Source organism: Bos mutus, chromosome 11, assembly GCF_027580195.1.
Source record: "Bos mutus isolate GX-2022 chromosome 11, NWIPB_WYAK_1.1, whole genome shotgun sequence".
In the NCBI taxonomy this organism is placed as follows: Eukaryota; Metazoa; Chordata; class Mammalia; order Artiodactyla; family Bovidae; genus Bos; species Bos mutus.
In genome coordinates this window covers 62,704,928-62,721,613 of record NC_091627.1, presented here as the reverse complement: position 1 = coordinate 62,721,613, position 16,686 = coordinate 62,704,928, and the positions used below count along the sequence as shown (strand labels likewise).

Genomic DNA, 16,686 nt, shown 5'->3' with positions numbered 1-16,686 from the left:
ATATTTCAATTTTCATCCATCCTATTGTGTTTCAGATTTCAGTTTAGTTCTCTTTGACCAGAAAGCTCTACTGTGCAGTAGAGGATATATGACATTGTCTTCACAGTTTGTGGCTAGAAAACCAGACCAAAACAGTGTGGCTTTAAGTCCCAGGATCATTTATGGGAAAGCTAGATAGTTCCTTCAGAATTTTATTGAGCCTTGTGATACAAAACAAGGGAAAAGCAAGTGTAAATGACATTAAATTCCAGATCGGTTAAGGGCTGGTTTTAAAACTAAAAAGATATAGTTTGCATAACAAGACTTATAGGACTTTCTGCCTTAGGCAACTAGTGTTATCTGTTTTTTTCTAGATAATTGAAAAAAGTGATTAAGAAATAGGATAAATCATTTTCAACTGTGTTTTCCGTGTTGACCAGCTAGATTTATTTTAGAAAACATGCATTCCAGAACTTTCTTTTAATGTATTTTATTTATATACATATATATATAGTACAACTTTCTACTTTCTAGAGGTACATACTGATCCTGACCTTAGCAACTAACATAACCAAGAATTTCGTTAGAGAGTATGATCTCAGATTTTTCCTTGCTCCCATTCTCTCTCCTTTTTAAAAAAAATTCTTCCTTCTCCAACAAGGAAGTTTTCCTTTTTGTTTACATTTTTTGTTTTTTTCCAAAACTTTTTCCCCAAGTCATGTATTACCTTTAGCATGATGATAGTAAGTGTTGTTTGAGAGGTTTTCCCCCCACAAAGAAACAAATGAATGTACATACATTGACTCCTTATGCTGCCATTGACATTTAAAGCAATATATTAAATTAGAAGAAAATTGTAATAATTTTTTTATACAGTATATCTTAGAATGACCTTGATTTCTTAACTCTAATTTATTCATATAGATTATACACAAAGTCATCTAATTTCATACTGTGAAATCACACTAAATATACCTATTTTATACAGTTGACCTTTGAATAGCACAGATTTAAGCTGCATGGGTCCACTTCTGTGTGGATTTTTTTCCAATAAATATCAGTACATACCAGAGTACTTCACAATCCATAGTTGGTTAAACTTGTGGATGCAGAACCACAGATATGGAGGGCCAACTGTAAAGTTAATACACTGATTTTCATCTGTGCATAGGTCACTGTCCCTACCTCCCTGCATTGTTAAAGGGCCAAATGTAGGTTTGTTAACTAAGTGTTTTGTGTCTACACATTTCTGGTGTTTAGTTATAGATTATGTTTTGTACAATTTAATCACTCAGGAATACAGAGTAATGAAAATATTACAAGTACTAGTAAGTATTTATAAAGAGTAGTCTCCTTTAAGCTTTCAGTATCCAAATACGACTTTTTTTTTATAGTATAAAACCTAAAAAAGAAAGGGGAAATTCTCAAAAGTTATTTAACCATGAACAAAAGAATATGGAAGAATAATACAATATGGAAGAATATGGAAGAATATGGAAGAATAATACAACCAACATGAGTAGTGTGTATGTCAAAGTCATTCAGTCGGGTCTGACTCTTTGTGACCCCATGGACTGTACAGTTCATGGAATTCTCCAGGCCAGAATACTGGAGTGGTTAGCCTTTCCATTCTCCAGGGGATCTTCCAAGGAATCTTAACATGAGTAGTATAAGGATTAAATGAGATTATGTTAAAGTACTTAGTTAATAACTGTCATTAAAAATCAACCATGTGTTTTGATTATCAGATAGCAGCATATTTACCAGAAAAGTGGTTCCAAAACTCTGCCATGAGAACATCCATTCCCCAGCTAGAAAATTTCATCCAGTTTTTACTGCAGTCTGCACGTAAATTATCTAGAAATGAAATCAGGTAATGCATATTTTATTTGTACCTCCATAAGCGTTATTTAGGCTTCTGTTCTTGGCAATTTTTAGAAAGATTTGTACTTTACTTTTAAAAATCTGAAACTGTCACTGTAGAATTAGGAGATGTTTTCATTTGCAACTTTAGAATCACTCAGTATTTTACTTTTACACCTCAGGCATATTAGTTCATATGTTTAAATGCAAATCTCTTCCAAAATAAGCACTTCCAGAAAACTGTATCACAGGAGAATTTAGAATTAAAACTGTAAGTCAAAAGCCTTTTATTTAAGCATGTTTTTAATGTCTTTCTAATTTTCCTAGCCATTTCAAAATCTCAATATTTGTTAAGTATAGATCTGCAACCTGGCATTTACCCAGCAGTAGCTGGATCTCATTCACAGCACTAGATGTTTAAGGACTTGAATACAATGGTGTTGGCAAACCACCTCAAAACACAAACAAACAAACAAAAAACTCAAATTGTAACATTTGATTATATCTGTGGGACCATGATAGTCCATATAAACTGCTGATAGCAGCACACCATTGTTCAGATTTCTAATAGATTTCTTCTGTGCTTTTTCTACTTTTTTATAGTCATTCACATTAAAATTTGTCAGAATATATCCACTAATAGTCTCTGATGGAATTTCATGATAATGTGGAGAAGGTAGCATCTAAATACTTTATGCAATATATTTTAGATATTGGCATCAGAAGTTTTTGTTTCAAATTAACTGCTGATGTTTCACTGTGCCCTTATACATTGCATTTCTAAGAGGGAAAATGCCCTTTTGTTGTTTTTTTCAGGGATGAAGTCAAAGAAATAATTCTTATTCTGGTGAAAATAAAAGCTTTGAATCAAGCAGAATCCTTCATAGAAGAATGTCACCTAGACCATCTTAGATCAGTAATTAAAGAATTTGAGTAAACTTTATAGGAAAGTACTAAAATGAGATTTTAATATAGTCACACTTGGCTGTTTTGCTTGTAGAAAAAGAAAAAAAGGTGTTCCCTTTTCTTTATTCCCAATAATGGAGGAGAGAATTTCCTAAACCAAAAGAATAGCACTCTGTCCCTCCATTCCCTCTATCTTCTGCCTTCTGGTATCTTGAAAGACTGAGCCTCCCCTTTATGAGTGTTTGCAGGAATTAAATACACAGGAACAGTAGGAGTTTAACATATTTCCATTTGATTCTTCTGATGACTTTTCCAGTTTAAGAAAGGACTTGAAGCTTATTGTAGCTGTTTTGGCTTTGCTGAGTCTTCTGTCCTGAACCATAAAAACATCTTTTAGTTCTCTCCATTTTAACAATCTCTGTTTTTAACTCATTTGTATGAGTTAAAATGAAAATCTTAATTGGAATGAATTACTTAAAAAGTATTCTGATTAAGGCATTTCAGAGCTACTAATGCTTATCAGATTGTGCTTCAGAATCTATACCAGTATATTGTTCTAACACAAGTCTGAGAACAGCCAATGAATCTCTGCCAGCAGTATTTTTTTTAACTCATTTGTACTTAATAGGTGAAAAAAAAAATCTTATTTTAATTATTTATATTGACTATTAGAGAGTGACTTCTTGTTTTCTTGGCCATTTGTAATTCTTTTTGAAGTATCTATTTTTTTCCTTATGGATTTGTAAGAGCTTTATATTTTAAAGATACTGATGGTTTGGCAGTCCAGTGGTTAGGACTCTGCACTTTCACTGCAGAGGGCATGGGTTTGACCCCTGGTCAGGGAATTAAGATCCCACAAGCCACATGGTATGGCCAAAAATGAAAACAAAACAAAAAGATGACTGACGTAGTGCCCACACTGTGTTACAGTTTTCCTCATTTGCTGTTTTCTTTAAATGTGTGTATGAGTTTTGGTGTACTAAGTTATTGCTTGTTTGGTAGTTACTACTATTTTTTGCTATGCTTTTTTGTGTGTTTGTCACGGTGGTGGTAGGCTTAGAGAGGAAACAAGTATTTTAAATATTCAGAACATATGATTCATTTTTTTAAAATGTGTGTGATTAAGAATGTGAGACAGGGTCATTGAATCAAAAAGAAATTGAGAACATTTTTCACAATAAGTTTACTGATAATTTTTCTTAAATCTATTTGTTTAAATAACTTTCAGGAAGTCCTAAATGTATTCTGCAAATTGTTGCCCAAAAGATAAATCAGGAAAAGTTGATTATATGTCCAGTTTAATAGTTTGAATAAAGAACCAGCCTTGAACTCTATATGTAGGGTTTGAGCATGTGGCTTCTAACATCATCAACACTAGTTTTGAAGCTGCATGTAATAAATTTTCTCAGAGTGGTATGTGATTTCTACCATAGTGAAGATTCATGATTCACTAGTATGAACAGTTTCTTAAAGTTTATTTTAGTTATACAAATTATACAGAACAGAATCTCATCTAGAAAATTCAAGCCATTGCTAAAAAAAGTCGTTTTCTTACACAATTATTATTCCCAGAGGTAACTGCTGTTTTCACTTTGTTATCCTTTCAGAACTTTTCTCTACTTAAAAAGTATGTACACATATGTCTATACACAGCTTTATTTTTATATGTGGCAAATATTTTATTGTGTATTAAATTTATAATTTTTTATTGTTACACCTGAAATTTCCCTATGATTTTTGCCTTTGTAATTAAAGGTGTGTTAGATGATCCCTTACATTTTTTACTTGGGTAGATAGATTTCTCTTGCTTTTTGTAGAATTGAAAATATTAGAACTACTTTTTGATGGGGAACACAGGTATACGATGGGGAACACAGGTATACCTGTGGCGGATTCATTTCGATATTTGGCAAAACTAATACAATATTGTAAAGTTTAAAAATAAAATAAAATTAAAAAAAAGAAAAAGAAAATATTAGAACTACTTTTAAAACTGCAAATTGATTTAAACTCCCAGTAGTTTTGAAATTTCATTATGCTTGGGGTTTGAATCTCAGGATTTTTATCCATCATATACTGTAACTAAGGATATTCAAAAACATTTGTGAAGACTGCCTAATCCTCAATGCAGAGTTCTTTTTTTTTCCCTGTTACTGTGAAATGAATGAAGAAATGGAATGGAATGAAGAAGAGAAACGCCAACTAACAAAAACAAACCTTTGAGTTAACAACTTACTTCACACCTCAGTTCTTTCTCTGGATTTTTTCAGGTTTTTGTTCACTTAAAGAATGTAAAATTTTTACAGAACCAGATAAATTACCTTTTTGTTTTTACTTTTTTATATGGCTTTTAGGAACTTTTCAGTGGCCATGAAAATATACCTCAGAACAGTTAGGTTATTTTATGTAGATGACTCTATAAAATCTGAAAAAATATTATGAAAAATAGACCAATATTCCTCATGAATATAAAAATAAAAGTCCTTCAAATACTAACAAACTGAACCCAGCAATGTATAAAAAGGAAAATAATAATACATTATGACCAAATAGGTTTTATTCCAGGAAGAGAAGTTCGGCTTAACATTAGAAATTTAATCAGTGTAATTCACCTATGAACAGAATAAAAGAGGAAAACCATACGATCATCCAGTGATTACAGAAAAAGCATTGGACAAAATTCAACACCCTTTCCCAGTACAAAAACAGGAATATAAATTATTTAATAAAGAGCATCTGCAAATGAACATCCATATTTAGCATCATACTTAATGGTAAAGTATTAATGCAAGGAGGTCTACTCTCACCTTTTCTGTTCAGCATTGTTCTGTAGGTCCTAACCATGCAGTTGGTCAAGAAAGAGACATAAAAGTTAAAACACAAGAGTTGAATCATTATTCTCAAGTGACAAGACTGTTTACATTGAAAACCTTATGCACTCTACCAAAAAAAAAAATCTGGATTTAGCAACATTTTACAAAACTCAAAGCCTACGGATGTACTAGTGATCTAATTGGAAACAAGTTTTAAAACAATAATACTTCAGTAGCCTTGGAAAACATCACATATCTAGGAATAAATCTATAGAAAGACTGTGCACTGAGTAGTACACAAATTGCTGAGAAAAAAAATGTGTAAACCTAAATAAAGAAATAGACATCATGTTTATAACTTGGAAAACTCAGTTATTGTTTCAGGTATCTTCTTCTTATATTGATTAATATCAATTGTTATGCAGTCCCTATCAAAATTCTATCAGACTTTAAAAAAAAAGAACAAAATGATTGATTAAAATACATAAAAATTAAAGTTTAGATGTACAGAGACCTTAAAATAGCCAAAACAATCTTGAAACAATAACAAATTGGAAGACTTGTTCTTTCTGAATTCAGGACTTACTATAAAGCTACAGTAATCAAGTCTTTGGTATTAGGATAAGAATAAACTAATACATCAGTGGAACAGAATCAAGAGTCCAGGAACAGACCTAAATATAAATAATCAATTTTTGACCACAGTATCAAGTTAATACATCATAAAAGGAGAGTATAACAATATTGGTAGAACAGTTGAATAAGAAATAGTATGAACCTCAACCCTTATTTTCTACACACCCACACAGATGAATCAGATCTAAATGTAAAGCCTAGAGACAAAAGCTTGCGAGGACAAACATAGACTGTCTTTGACACTGGAATAGAGAAAAGATTTCAGGGGGTAGGGCACAGAAGACACTAACCAAAAAAGAAAAAAAGGATAAGTTGGACTTTTTCAAAATTTAAAATTTATTCAAAAGTATTCTGTATCTTAGAGCCACAGCAAGACGGAAGGAGGGGCACAATCATGATAAAAGTCAAATCCCATACTCGCCAGGTGGGTGACCCATAAACTGGAGACCAGTAATATCAAAGAAGTTCTCCCACTGTTTTGAAGGTTCTGAACCACATGTCAGGCTTCCCACCCTGGGGACCTAACAAATGGACTGGGAATCCCCAGGGAATCTGACTTCGAGGGCCAGAGGGATTTGATTACATGACTTCTACAGGACTGGGGAAAAGAGAACCTCCAGGCTTAGCAGGCACAAACAAAACCTTGAACACACCAAGACTCAGAGGAAAGAAGCAGTGACCTCCCAGGAGACTGAACCAAAACAACTTGCTGGTGTTGGGGGGGTCTCTTGTGGAAGTGTTGGTCGGCAGGGGCTCACCACGGGATGGGGGCACTGGCAGCAGCAGTCTGGGAAGGTCACTCTCTGTGTAAACCCTCTTCAAGGTCACCATTAACGCGGCCATGGAGCTGGGTCACCTCAGGCCAAAACTACCAGAGAGGGAGTGCAACCCCACCAAAAGCTTTACTGAGCAAGACCCTGCCTACCAGAGAAAGACCTAGTTTTTCCCACTATCAGCCTCTCCCATCAGAAGGATTACATAAGCCTCTTAACCTCCTCCATTAGAGGGCAGACAGAAGAAGCAAGAAGAACCACAGTCCCCTAGTGACTAACAAACCACATTACAGAAAGTTAATCAGCCCGAAAAAGCAGAAAGTTATGTCCTGGATGAAGGGATAAGATAAAACCCCAGAAAAACAACTAAATGAAGTGGACATAGGTAACCTTCCAGAAAGAGAGTTCAGAATAATGATAGTGAAGATGTTTTAGGATCTCAGAAAAAAAATGGAGGCAAAGCTTGAGAAAATGCAAAGAAATGTTTACCAAAGACCTAGAAGAATTAAAGAACAAACAGGTGAATAATACACTAGAAGGAATCAATAGCAGAATAACTGAGGCAAAAGAATGGATAAATGACCTGGAGGACAGATTGGTGGAAATCACTGCCGCAGAACAGAATATAGGGGGGAAAAAGACAAGAGACCTCTGGGACAACAGTAAATGCACCAACATTTGCATTATAGGGGTCCCAGAAGGAGAAGAGAGAAAGGACCTGAGAAAATATTTGAAGAGGTAATGGCTGAAAACTTCCATAACACGGGAAAGGAAATAGCCAAGTCCAGGAAGCACAGAGAGTCCCAAATAGGATAAACCCAAGAACACACCAAGACACATAATAATCAAGCTGACAAAAACTAAAGACAGAGATGAAATATTAAAAGCAGCAAGGGGAAAATGACAACATACAGGGGAACTCCCATCAAGCTATTAGCTGATTTCTCAACAGAAACTACAAGCCAGAGGGAATAACATGATACATTGAAAGTGATGAAAGACCCTACAGCAAAGAATACTCTATCCAGCAAGACTCTCCTTCAGATTTGATGGAGAAATCAAAAGCTTTCCAGACAAGCAATAGTTAAGCAAATTCAGCCACCAAACCAACAAAGGCTAAAGGAACACCAACAACAAATGCTAAAGGAACTTCTCTAGGCAGGAAACGAGAGAAGGAAAAGACCTACCTACAGAAAATAAACCCAAAACAATTAAGAAAACGGTAATAGGATCGTACATATTGATAATTACCTTAAATGTAAATGGATTAAATGCACCAACCAAAAGACATAGACTGACTAGGTAGATGAAAATATGTGTATGTATGCACTTCCATTTACCACATCACTCTGCTTGCCCCCCCCCAAATTTTATTATTTTATATTGTTAGGTTAATCGTATTCCTATTATGACTTGCAGGTGTAATTATCTTTTATTTTTTGTCTGGCTACTGATTGTGAAAACTGATACACATCTTTGACTGTAGTGATTATGTAACAATTACTTAATACCATTGTATCATGATTGGTCAACCGAAGAATAATAGAATTCCGTATCACCAAAGCAACCGTTTAATAGAAAATCTGTAATCACTTTTGAACTGTGGTGTTGGAGAAGACTCTTGAGAGTCTCTTGGACTGCAAGGAGATCCAACCAGTCCATTCTAAAGGAGATCAGTCCTGGGTGTTCTTCAGAAGGAATGATGCTAAAGCTGAAACTCCAGTCCTTTGGCCACCTCATGTGAAGAGTTGACTCATTGGAAAAGACTGTGATGCTGGGAGGGATTGGGGGCAGGAGGAGAAGGGGACGACAGAGGATGAGATAGCTGGATGGCATCACTTACTCGATGGACGTGAGTTTGGGTGAACTCCAGGAATTGGTGATGGACAGGGAGGCTGGCATGCTGCAATTCATGGGGTAGCAAAGAGTTGGACATGACTGAGCGATTGAACTGAACGGAATCAGTTTTTAAAATCCATATGCATATCAAAATTATCTTGGAATTTTTTGAAAAATACAAATATTCAGGTATTATTTTTTCACCAGAGCTCCAGATATGTTTCTGATGAGCAGCCATGTTTAAAAACAACTGGACTGTATGAAGACCTTTTACTTTTATCTAGTTTGTTTCACTTTTTCTATTTCATATTCAGTGCCCCCATTTCCTTTAGTTTTCTAGTTACTCTCTTCTTTTTTTTTTTTTTGATGTTCTTTCTCAAGCCTTTATTAATTGTAGTAGAGAAACTTTTGTATACATATATATATATATATAATATGTATAGTATATATATTTTAGAAAACTTACTAATTTTTGCCTAAAATTTATGACATTTTGATTCCATTTGACTTAGTATGAATAGAATGCTACATTTCTAATTTAAAAAAATAGATAAGCAACAAAGGTTTACTGTAAGCACAGGAACTATAGTCAATATCTTATAATAACCTATAATGGAAAATAATTTCAAAAGTAATATATATCTATATGTATAACTGAGTCACAAAAAAACAGCTACTTTTTGAAATTTAGTAATATTTATCTTTTTGCCAGCTTTTCTAAATGTCCTATGGACATCTGATAACAACATATGAGATATAAGATTAATATAAATGAATATAAATAGAAATATATTTAAATTATTAATGACATCATTCAAGATGCTCCTAGTCTTATTTTTTTCTGCAGTTGATAAAATAGTCTCAAATGTTAATATGTCTCACTGTGATTTATATATATTTTTTCTTTTCCCTTAAATTTATTCTAATTTTTGCTTTATATATCTTTGTTTCTTTGTTGTTAGGTGTCTCATGATTTATGAGATATATCATCTTTGTGAATTGTACCTTTTATCATTAAAAAGTTTCATCTTTGTTTCATTTTAAAATAAATGTTTTTTTAAAAAGTATTCTACATCTTAGGTCTGCTGGGAAGTACAAATTAAAACTACCAGTTCACATCCACTAGAATGACTGAAAAAGACTAATATCAACAAATGCTGCCAAGAATGTGAAGCCATTGGAACACTCCTAGGTCGCAGATGGAAGTGTAAAATGGAAAAACTGCTTTGGAAAACTGTTCATCAATTAGTTTACTAACATTAATTAGTAATTAATTAACATTTACTAACCATACAACTCAACAGTGTCACTCTTAGGTGTATTTACCTAAGGAAATAAGAATATGTTCATAAGAAAAGCTTAAAAGAGTTTTGATAGGAGCCTTATTATTTACAGCCCCAAACTGTAACCAAAATGGATAAGAGTTGTAGATTCATACAATGGAAAACTACTCAACATTAGAAATAAACTATTGTATACAATCAGTATACCTGAAAACATCATTAAATGAAAGAAGTTAGGTAGGAATACATTCAAAGGGAAAGCCAAAGACCTGTGTATTTTATTGTATATTAATTATGCATCAGTTTTTAAAAAATACCGTGTAAGTCAGACAACTATCTAGAATAATGAACTGTCTCTGGTAGTGTTATGAATGGACTGAGCACCACTGAAGATCACATTAATTGCCCTTCCTGTGACAGTTTTCAGAAGTCATCAGTGGATGTTAATGGAAGAAAACTGATAGTGATATCCAGAGATATTTTTAACAACACAGTCCACCAGAACAGTGGTTTCTTACTCTTTTCTGCCCAAACCTAACCCTAACAAGTTTCCATCAAGAATTGTGCTTTAATTGAAACATGTATATTACCGTATGTAAAATAGATGACCAGGGCAAGGTCGATGCATGAAGCAGGGCACTCAATGCTGGTGCTCTGGGACAACCCAGGGGATGGGGGGGAGGGGCTTTCAGGATAGGGGACACGTGCACTTATGGCTGATTCATGTTGATGTATGGCAAAAAACCACCACAATATGGTAAAGTAATTATCCTCCAACTAAAATTAATTATTTTTTAAAGATGGTGCTTTAGGATCACTGCCCTGGATATTTCAGTATGGCCTGCTAAACAGAAATGTCACAGGCAGATTCTGTAAGACAGTCATAAACCAAACATTTATGTTATGATACCTTTAAACTTGAATAAGTTTCATGGAGTTAGTCCAGAGAGATTTTACAGGCTTCTTACAAAATGTCAAAAGAACATTAAGGTTGTCTATTCATTTGAATATTTTCATGCAGTGGTTGCATGACAGAATTAAATGTCTATGGAACCACAGTTCCCAAACTGATCATAGATGCCCTGTGGCAGCACTGTGAACTCAGATCCATTGTGGGACATTAAATTTTCAAGGAAAATAGCAGTACTTGACACCTTGTCAGAACCACTGGCACTTATACCCAAAGGTTGTTCAGTTTCAACATTAGATTATGTGACATAACTTTAGAAGATATGTATTTTTGAAGCTGGGTTTTCAGAGGTTGCTGTAATAAAAAGCAAATACCACATGAAATTCTGTATGGATATGAGTTGATAGTGTTCAATCTTATTCCAAGATTTGGTAAGTTACATAGTGGCCAGCAGATGAATACAACCTCAATTAGTAATTATTTAAGGATGCAATAAAAATAATTTACACAATTTTTTAAAAATTTTGTTATCAGGACCGCAGTGGTTAAAAAGTGGCACCCATCATTTGACAGGAGGTTTAGAAAAGGCAGAGGAACCAGAGAACAAATTGCCAACATCCGCTGGATCATAGAAAAAGCAAGAGAGTTCCAGAAAAGCATCTATTTCTGCTTTATTGACTATGCCAAAGCCTTTAACTGTGTGGATCACAATAAACTGGAAAATTCTGAAAGAGATGGGAATACCAGACCACCTGATCTGCCTCTTGAGAAATTTGTATGCAGGTCAGGAAGCAACAGTTAGAACTGGACATGGAAAAACAGACTGGTTCCAAATAGGAAAAGGAGTTCGTCAAGGCTGTATATTGTCATCCTGTTTATTTAACTTATATGCAGAGTACATCATGAGAAACACTGGACTGGAAGAAGCACAAGCTGGAATCAAGATTGCCGGGAGAAATATCAATAACCTCAGATATGCAGATGACACCACCCTTATGGCAGAAAGTGAAGAGGAACTCAAAAGCCTCTTGATGAGAGTGAAAGTGGAGAGTGAAAAAGTTGGCTTAAAGCTCAACATTCAGAAAACGAAGATCATGGCATCCGGTCCCACCACTTCATGGGAAATAGATGGGGAAACAGTGGAAACAGTGTCAGACTTTATTTTTCTGGGCTCCAAAATCACTGCAGATGGTGACTGCAGCCATGAAATTAAAAAGACGCTTACTCCTTGGAAGCAAAGTTATGACCAACCTAGATAGCATATTCAAAAGCAGAGACATTACTTTGCCAACAAAGGTTCTGTCTAGTCAAGGCTATGGTTTTTCCTGTGGTCAAGTATGGATGTGAGAGTTGGACTGTGAAGAAGGCTGAGTGCCGAAGAGTTGATGCTTTTGAACTGTGGTGTTGAGAAGCCTCTCTAGAGAGTCCCTTGGACTGCAAGGAGATCCAACCAGTCCATTCTGAAGGAGATCAGCCCTGGGATTTCTTTGGAAGGAATGATGCTAAAGCTGAAACTCCAGTACTTTGGCCACCTCATGCGAAGAGTTGACTCATTGGAAAAGACCCTGATGCTGGGAGGGATTGGGGGCAAGAGGAGAAGGGGACGACTGAGGATGAGATGGCTGGATGACATCACTGACTTGATGGATGTGAGTCTGAGTGAACTCCGGGAGTTGGTGATGGACAGGGAGGCCTGGCTTGCTGTGATTCATGGGGTCTCAAAGAGTCGGACACGACTGAGCGACTGATCTGATCTGATCTGATGGAGATAGATAAAGGATAGGGCACCCTTTTAAAGTTTCTCCAAAACTAAAGGCTCTGTGAAGTAAGAATGTGAGAACTACTGATAATATTCACTGAAAAGCAAAGAATGTTTCTGGATATATTTGGACTTCTTATAGCAAAGCTATACAGGAATACATAGAAATACCACCTCCCTATTATGTTCCAGTTTTCAGGAACACTGCTGCTACTAAGTCACTTCAGTCGTGTCCGACTCTGTGCGACCCTGTAGACGGCAGCCCACCAGGCTCCCCCGTCCCTGGGATTTTCCAGGCAAGAACACTGGAGTGGGTTGCCAGTTCCTTCTCCAATGCATGAAAGTGAAAAGTGAAAGTGAAGTCGCTCAGTCGCGTCCGACCCTCAGCGACCCCATGGACTGCAGCCTACCAGGCTCCTCCATCCATGGGATTTTCCAGGCAAGAGTACTGGAGTAGGGTGCCATTGCCTTCTCCGTCAGGAACACTAGAACTTTTAAATTATAAAAAGGCTATTACAGGGACTTCTTGATGGTCCAGTGGTTAAGACTCCACACTCCCGGCTTCCCTGGTGGCTCAGTGGTAAAGAATCTGCCTGCCAGTGCAGAAGACACAAGTTCCATCCATGATCTGGGAAGATCCCATATGCCACAGAGCCACTAAGCTCATGTGCCACAACTATTGAGTCTGTGCTCTAGAGCCTGCAAGCTGCAATTTCTGAACCCACATGCCCTAGGGTCCATGCTGTACAGCAGAGACGCCACCACAATGAGAAGCCTGAGAATCACACAACTAGTGAGTAGCCACTGCTTGCCACAACTAGAGAAAAACCCACTCAGTAATGAAGACGGTGTGGCCAAAATTAAAAAAAAAAAAAAAAAAAAAGACACCATGCTCTCAAGACATGCACTGGTTTGATCCCCGTTTAGGGAACTAAGATCCCTTATGCTGCACAGCACAGCCAAAAAAAAAAAAAACAGCTATTACAGTTAATTAAATTTTGTATATATATGACTGGTAGGGATGACTATATAGAACTTCTCCATCTTTGGCTGCAAAGAATATAATCAGTCTGATTTCGGTGTTGACCATCTGGTGATGTCCATGTGTAGAGTCTTCTCTTGTGTTGTTGGAAGAGGGTGTTTGCTGTGACCAGTGCATTTTCTTGGCACTGTATTAGTCTTTGCCCTGCTTCATTCCATACTCCAAGGCCAAATTTGCCTGTTACTCCAGGTGTTTCTTGACTTCCTACTTTTGCATTCCAGTCCCCTATAATGAAAAGGACATCTTCTTTGGGTGTTAGTTCTAAAAGGTCTTGTAGGTCTTCATAGAACCATTCAACTTCAGCTTCTTAGCGTTACTGGTTGGGGCATAGACTTGGATTACTGTGATATTGAGTGGTTTGCCTTGGAAACAAACAGAGATCATCCTGTCGTTTTTGAGACTGCATCCATGTACTGCATTTCGGACTCTTGTTGACCATGATGGCTACTCCATTTCTTCTAAGGGATTCCTGCCCACAGTAGTAGATATAATGGTCATCTGAGTTAAATTCACCCATTCCAGTCCATTTCAGTTCGTTGATTCCTAGAATGTCGACGTTCACTCTTGCCATCTCCTGTTTGACCACTTCCAATTTGCCTTGATTCATGGACCTGACATTCCAGGTTCCTATGCAGTATTGCTCTTTACAGCATCGGACCTTGCTTCTATCACCAGTCACATCCACAATTGGGTATTCTTTTTGCTTTGGCTCCATCCCTTCATTCTTTCTGGAGTTATTTCTGCACTGATCTCCAGTAGCATATTGGGCACCTACTGACCTGGGGAGTTTCTCTTTCAGTATCCTATCATTTTGCCTTTTCGTACTGTTCATGGGGTTCTCAAGGCAAGAATACTGAAGTGGTTTGCCATTCCCTTCTCCAGTGGACCACATTGTGTCAGACCTCTCCACCATGCCTGCCCGTCTTGGGTGGCCCCACAGGGCATGGCTTATTCTCATTGAATTAGATAAGGCTGTGGTCCTAGTGTGATTAGATTGACTAGTTTTCTGTGATTATGGTTTCAGTGTGTCTGCCCTCTGATGCCCTCTTGCAACACCTACCGTCTTACTTGGGTTTCCCTTACCTTGGACGTGGGGTATCTCTTCAGGGCTGCTCCAGCAAAGTGCAGCCGCTGCTCCTTACTTTGGACAAGGGGTATCTCCTCACCGCTGCCCCTCCCGACCTTGAATGTGGAATAGCTCCTCTAGGCCCTCCGGTGCCTGTGCAGCCGCCGCTTCTTGGACGTGGGGTTGCTCCTACCGGCCGCTGCCCCTGGCCTCGCGTGGGGGTAGTTACTCTCAGCTGCTCCTGCGCTGCCACAGCCTGGCACTCTTGGCCGTCGCCCCTGACCTCAGACGTGGGGTAGCTCCTCTTGGCCGCCGCCCCTCGGTCATGGGGTCCTCCTGGCTTCTGCCCCTGACCTCAGACGTGGGGTAGCTCCTCTCTGCCGCATTCTGAATACACAGAACTGTACAAAACAGATCTTCATGACCAAGATAATCACGATGGTGTGATCACTGACCTACAGCCAGACATCCTGGAATGTGAAGTCAAGTGGGCCTTAGAAAGCATCACTACAAACAAAGCCAGTGGAGGTGATGGAATTCCAGTTGAGCTATTTCATATCCTAAAAGATGATGCTGTGAAAGTGCTGCACTCAATATGCCAGCAAATTTGGAAAACTCAGCAGTGGCCACAGGACTGGAAAAGGTCAGTTTTCATTCCAATCCCAAAGAAAGGCAATGCCAAAGAATGCTCAAACTACCGCACAATTGCACTCATCTCACACGCTAGTAAAGTAATGCTCAAAATTCTCCAAGCCAGGCTTCAGCAATACATGAACTGTGTTCAAGCTGGTTTTAGAAAAGGCAGAGGAACCAGAGATCAAATTGCCAACATCCGCTGGCTCATGGAAAAAAGCAAGAGAGTTCCAGAAAAACATCTATTTCTGCTTTATTGACTATGCCAAAGCCTTTGTGTGGATCACAATAAACTGTGGAAAATTCTGAAAGAGATGGGAATACCAGACCACCTGACCTGCCTCTTGAGAAACCTATATGCAGGTCAGGAAGCAACAGTTAGAACTGGACATGGAACAACATACTGGTTCCAAATAGGAAAAGGAGTTCGTCAAGGCTGTATATTGTCACCCTGTTTATTTTACTTATATGCAGAGTACATCATGAGAAACGCTGGGCTGGAAGAAACACAAGCTGGAATCAAGATTGCCGGGAGAAATATTAATAACCTCAGATATGCAGATGACACCACCCTTATGGCAAGTGAAGAGGAACTCAAAAGCCTCTTGATGAAAGTGAAAGTGGAGAGTGAAAAAGTTGGCTTAAAGCTCAACATTCAGAAAATGAAGATCATGGCATCTGGACCCATCACTTCATGGCAAATAGATGGGGAAACAGTGGAAACAGTGTCAGACTTTATTTTTTTGGGCTCCAAAATCACTGCAGATGGTGACTGCAGCCATGAAATTAAAAGACGCTTACTCCTTGGAAGGAAAGTTATGACCAACCTAGATAGCATATTCAAAAGTAGAGACATTACTTTGCCAACAAAGGTTCATCTAGTCAAGGCTATGGTTTTTCCTGTGGTCATGTATGGATGTGAGAGTTGGACTGTGAAGAAAGCTGAGCACCGAAAAATTGATGCTTTTGAACTGTGGTGTTGGAGAAGACTCTTGAGAGTCCCTTGGACTGCAAAGAGATCCAACCAGTCCATTCTGAAGGAGATCAGCCCTGGGATTTCTTTGGAGGGAATGATGCTGAAGCTGAAACTCAAGTACTTTGGCCACCTCATGCAAAAAGTTGACTCACTGGAAAAGACTCTGACGCTGGAAGGGATTGGGGGCAGGAGGAGAAGGGGACGACAG

The 16,686-nt window shown here is 37.5% G+C and overlaps 1 protein-coding gene across 2 annotated transcripts in view; it reads left to right on the top strand.

Annotated features, from left to right (window-relative positions):
• GCFC2 (GC-rich sequence DNA-binding factor 2) overlaps positions 1 to 10,735 on the top strand; it is an 85,667-nt gene extending 74,932 nt beyond the window's left edge. For both annotated transcript variants that reach the window (XM_070379518.1, XM_005889037.3), the window contains 2 exons: positions 1,728 to 1,852; positions 2,659 to 10,735. In XM_070379518.1, coding sequence (XP_070235619.1) covers positions 1,728 to 1,852; positions 2,659 to 2,779 — 246 coding nt within the window. In that variant the 3' untranslated portion in view covers positions 2,780 to 10,735. The remainder of the gene's footprint in view (positions 1 to 1,727; positions 1,853 to 2,658) is intronic.
• The last annotated feature ends 5,951 nt before the right edge of the window (positions 10,736 to 16,686 follow it).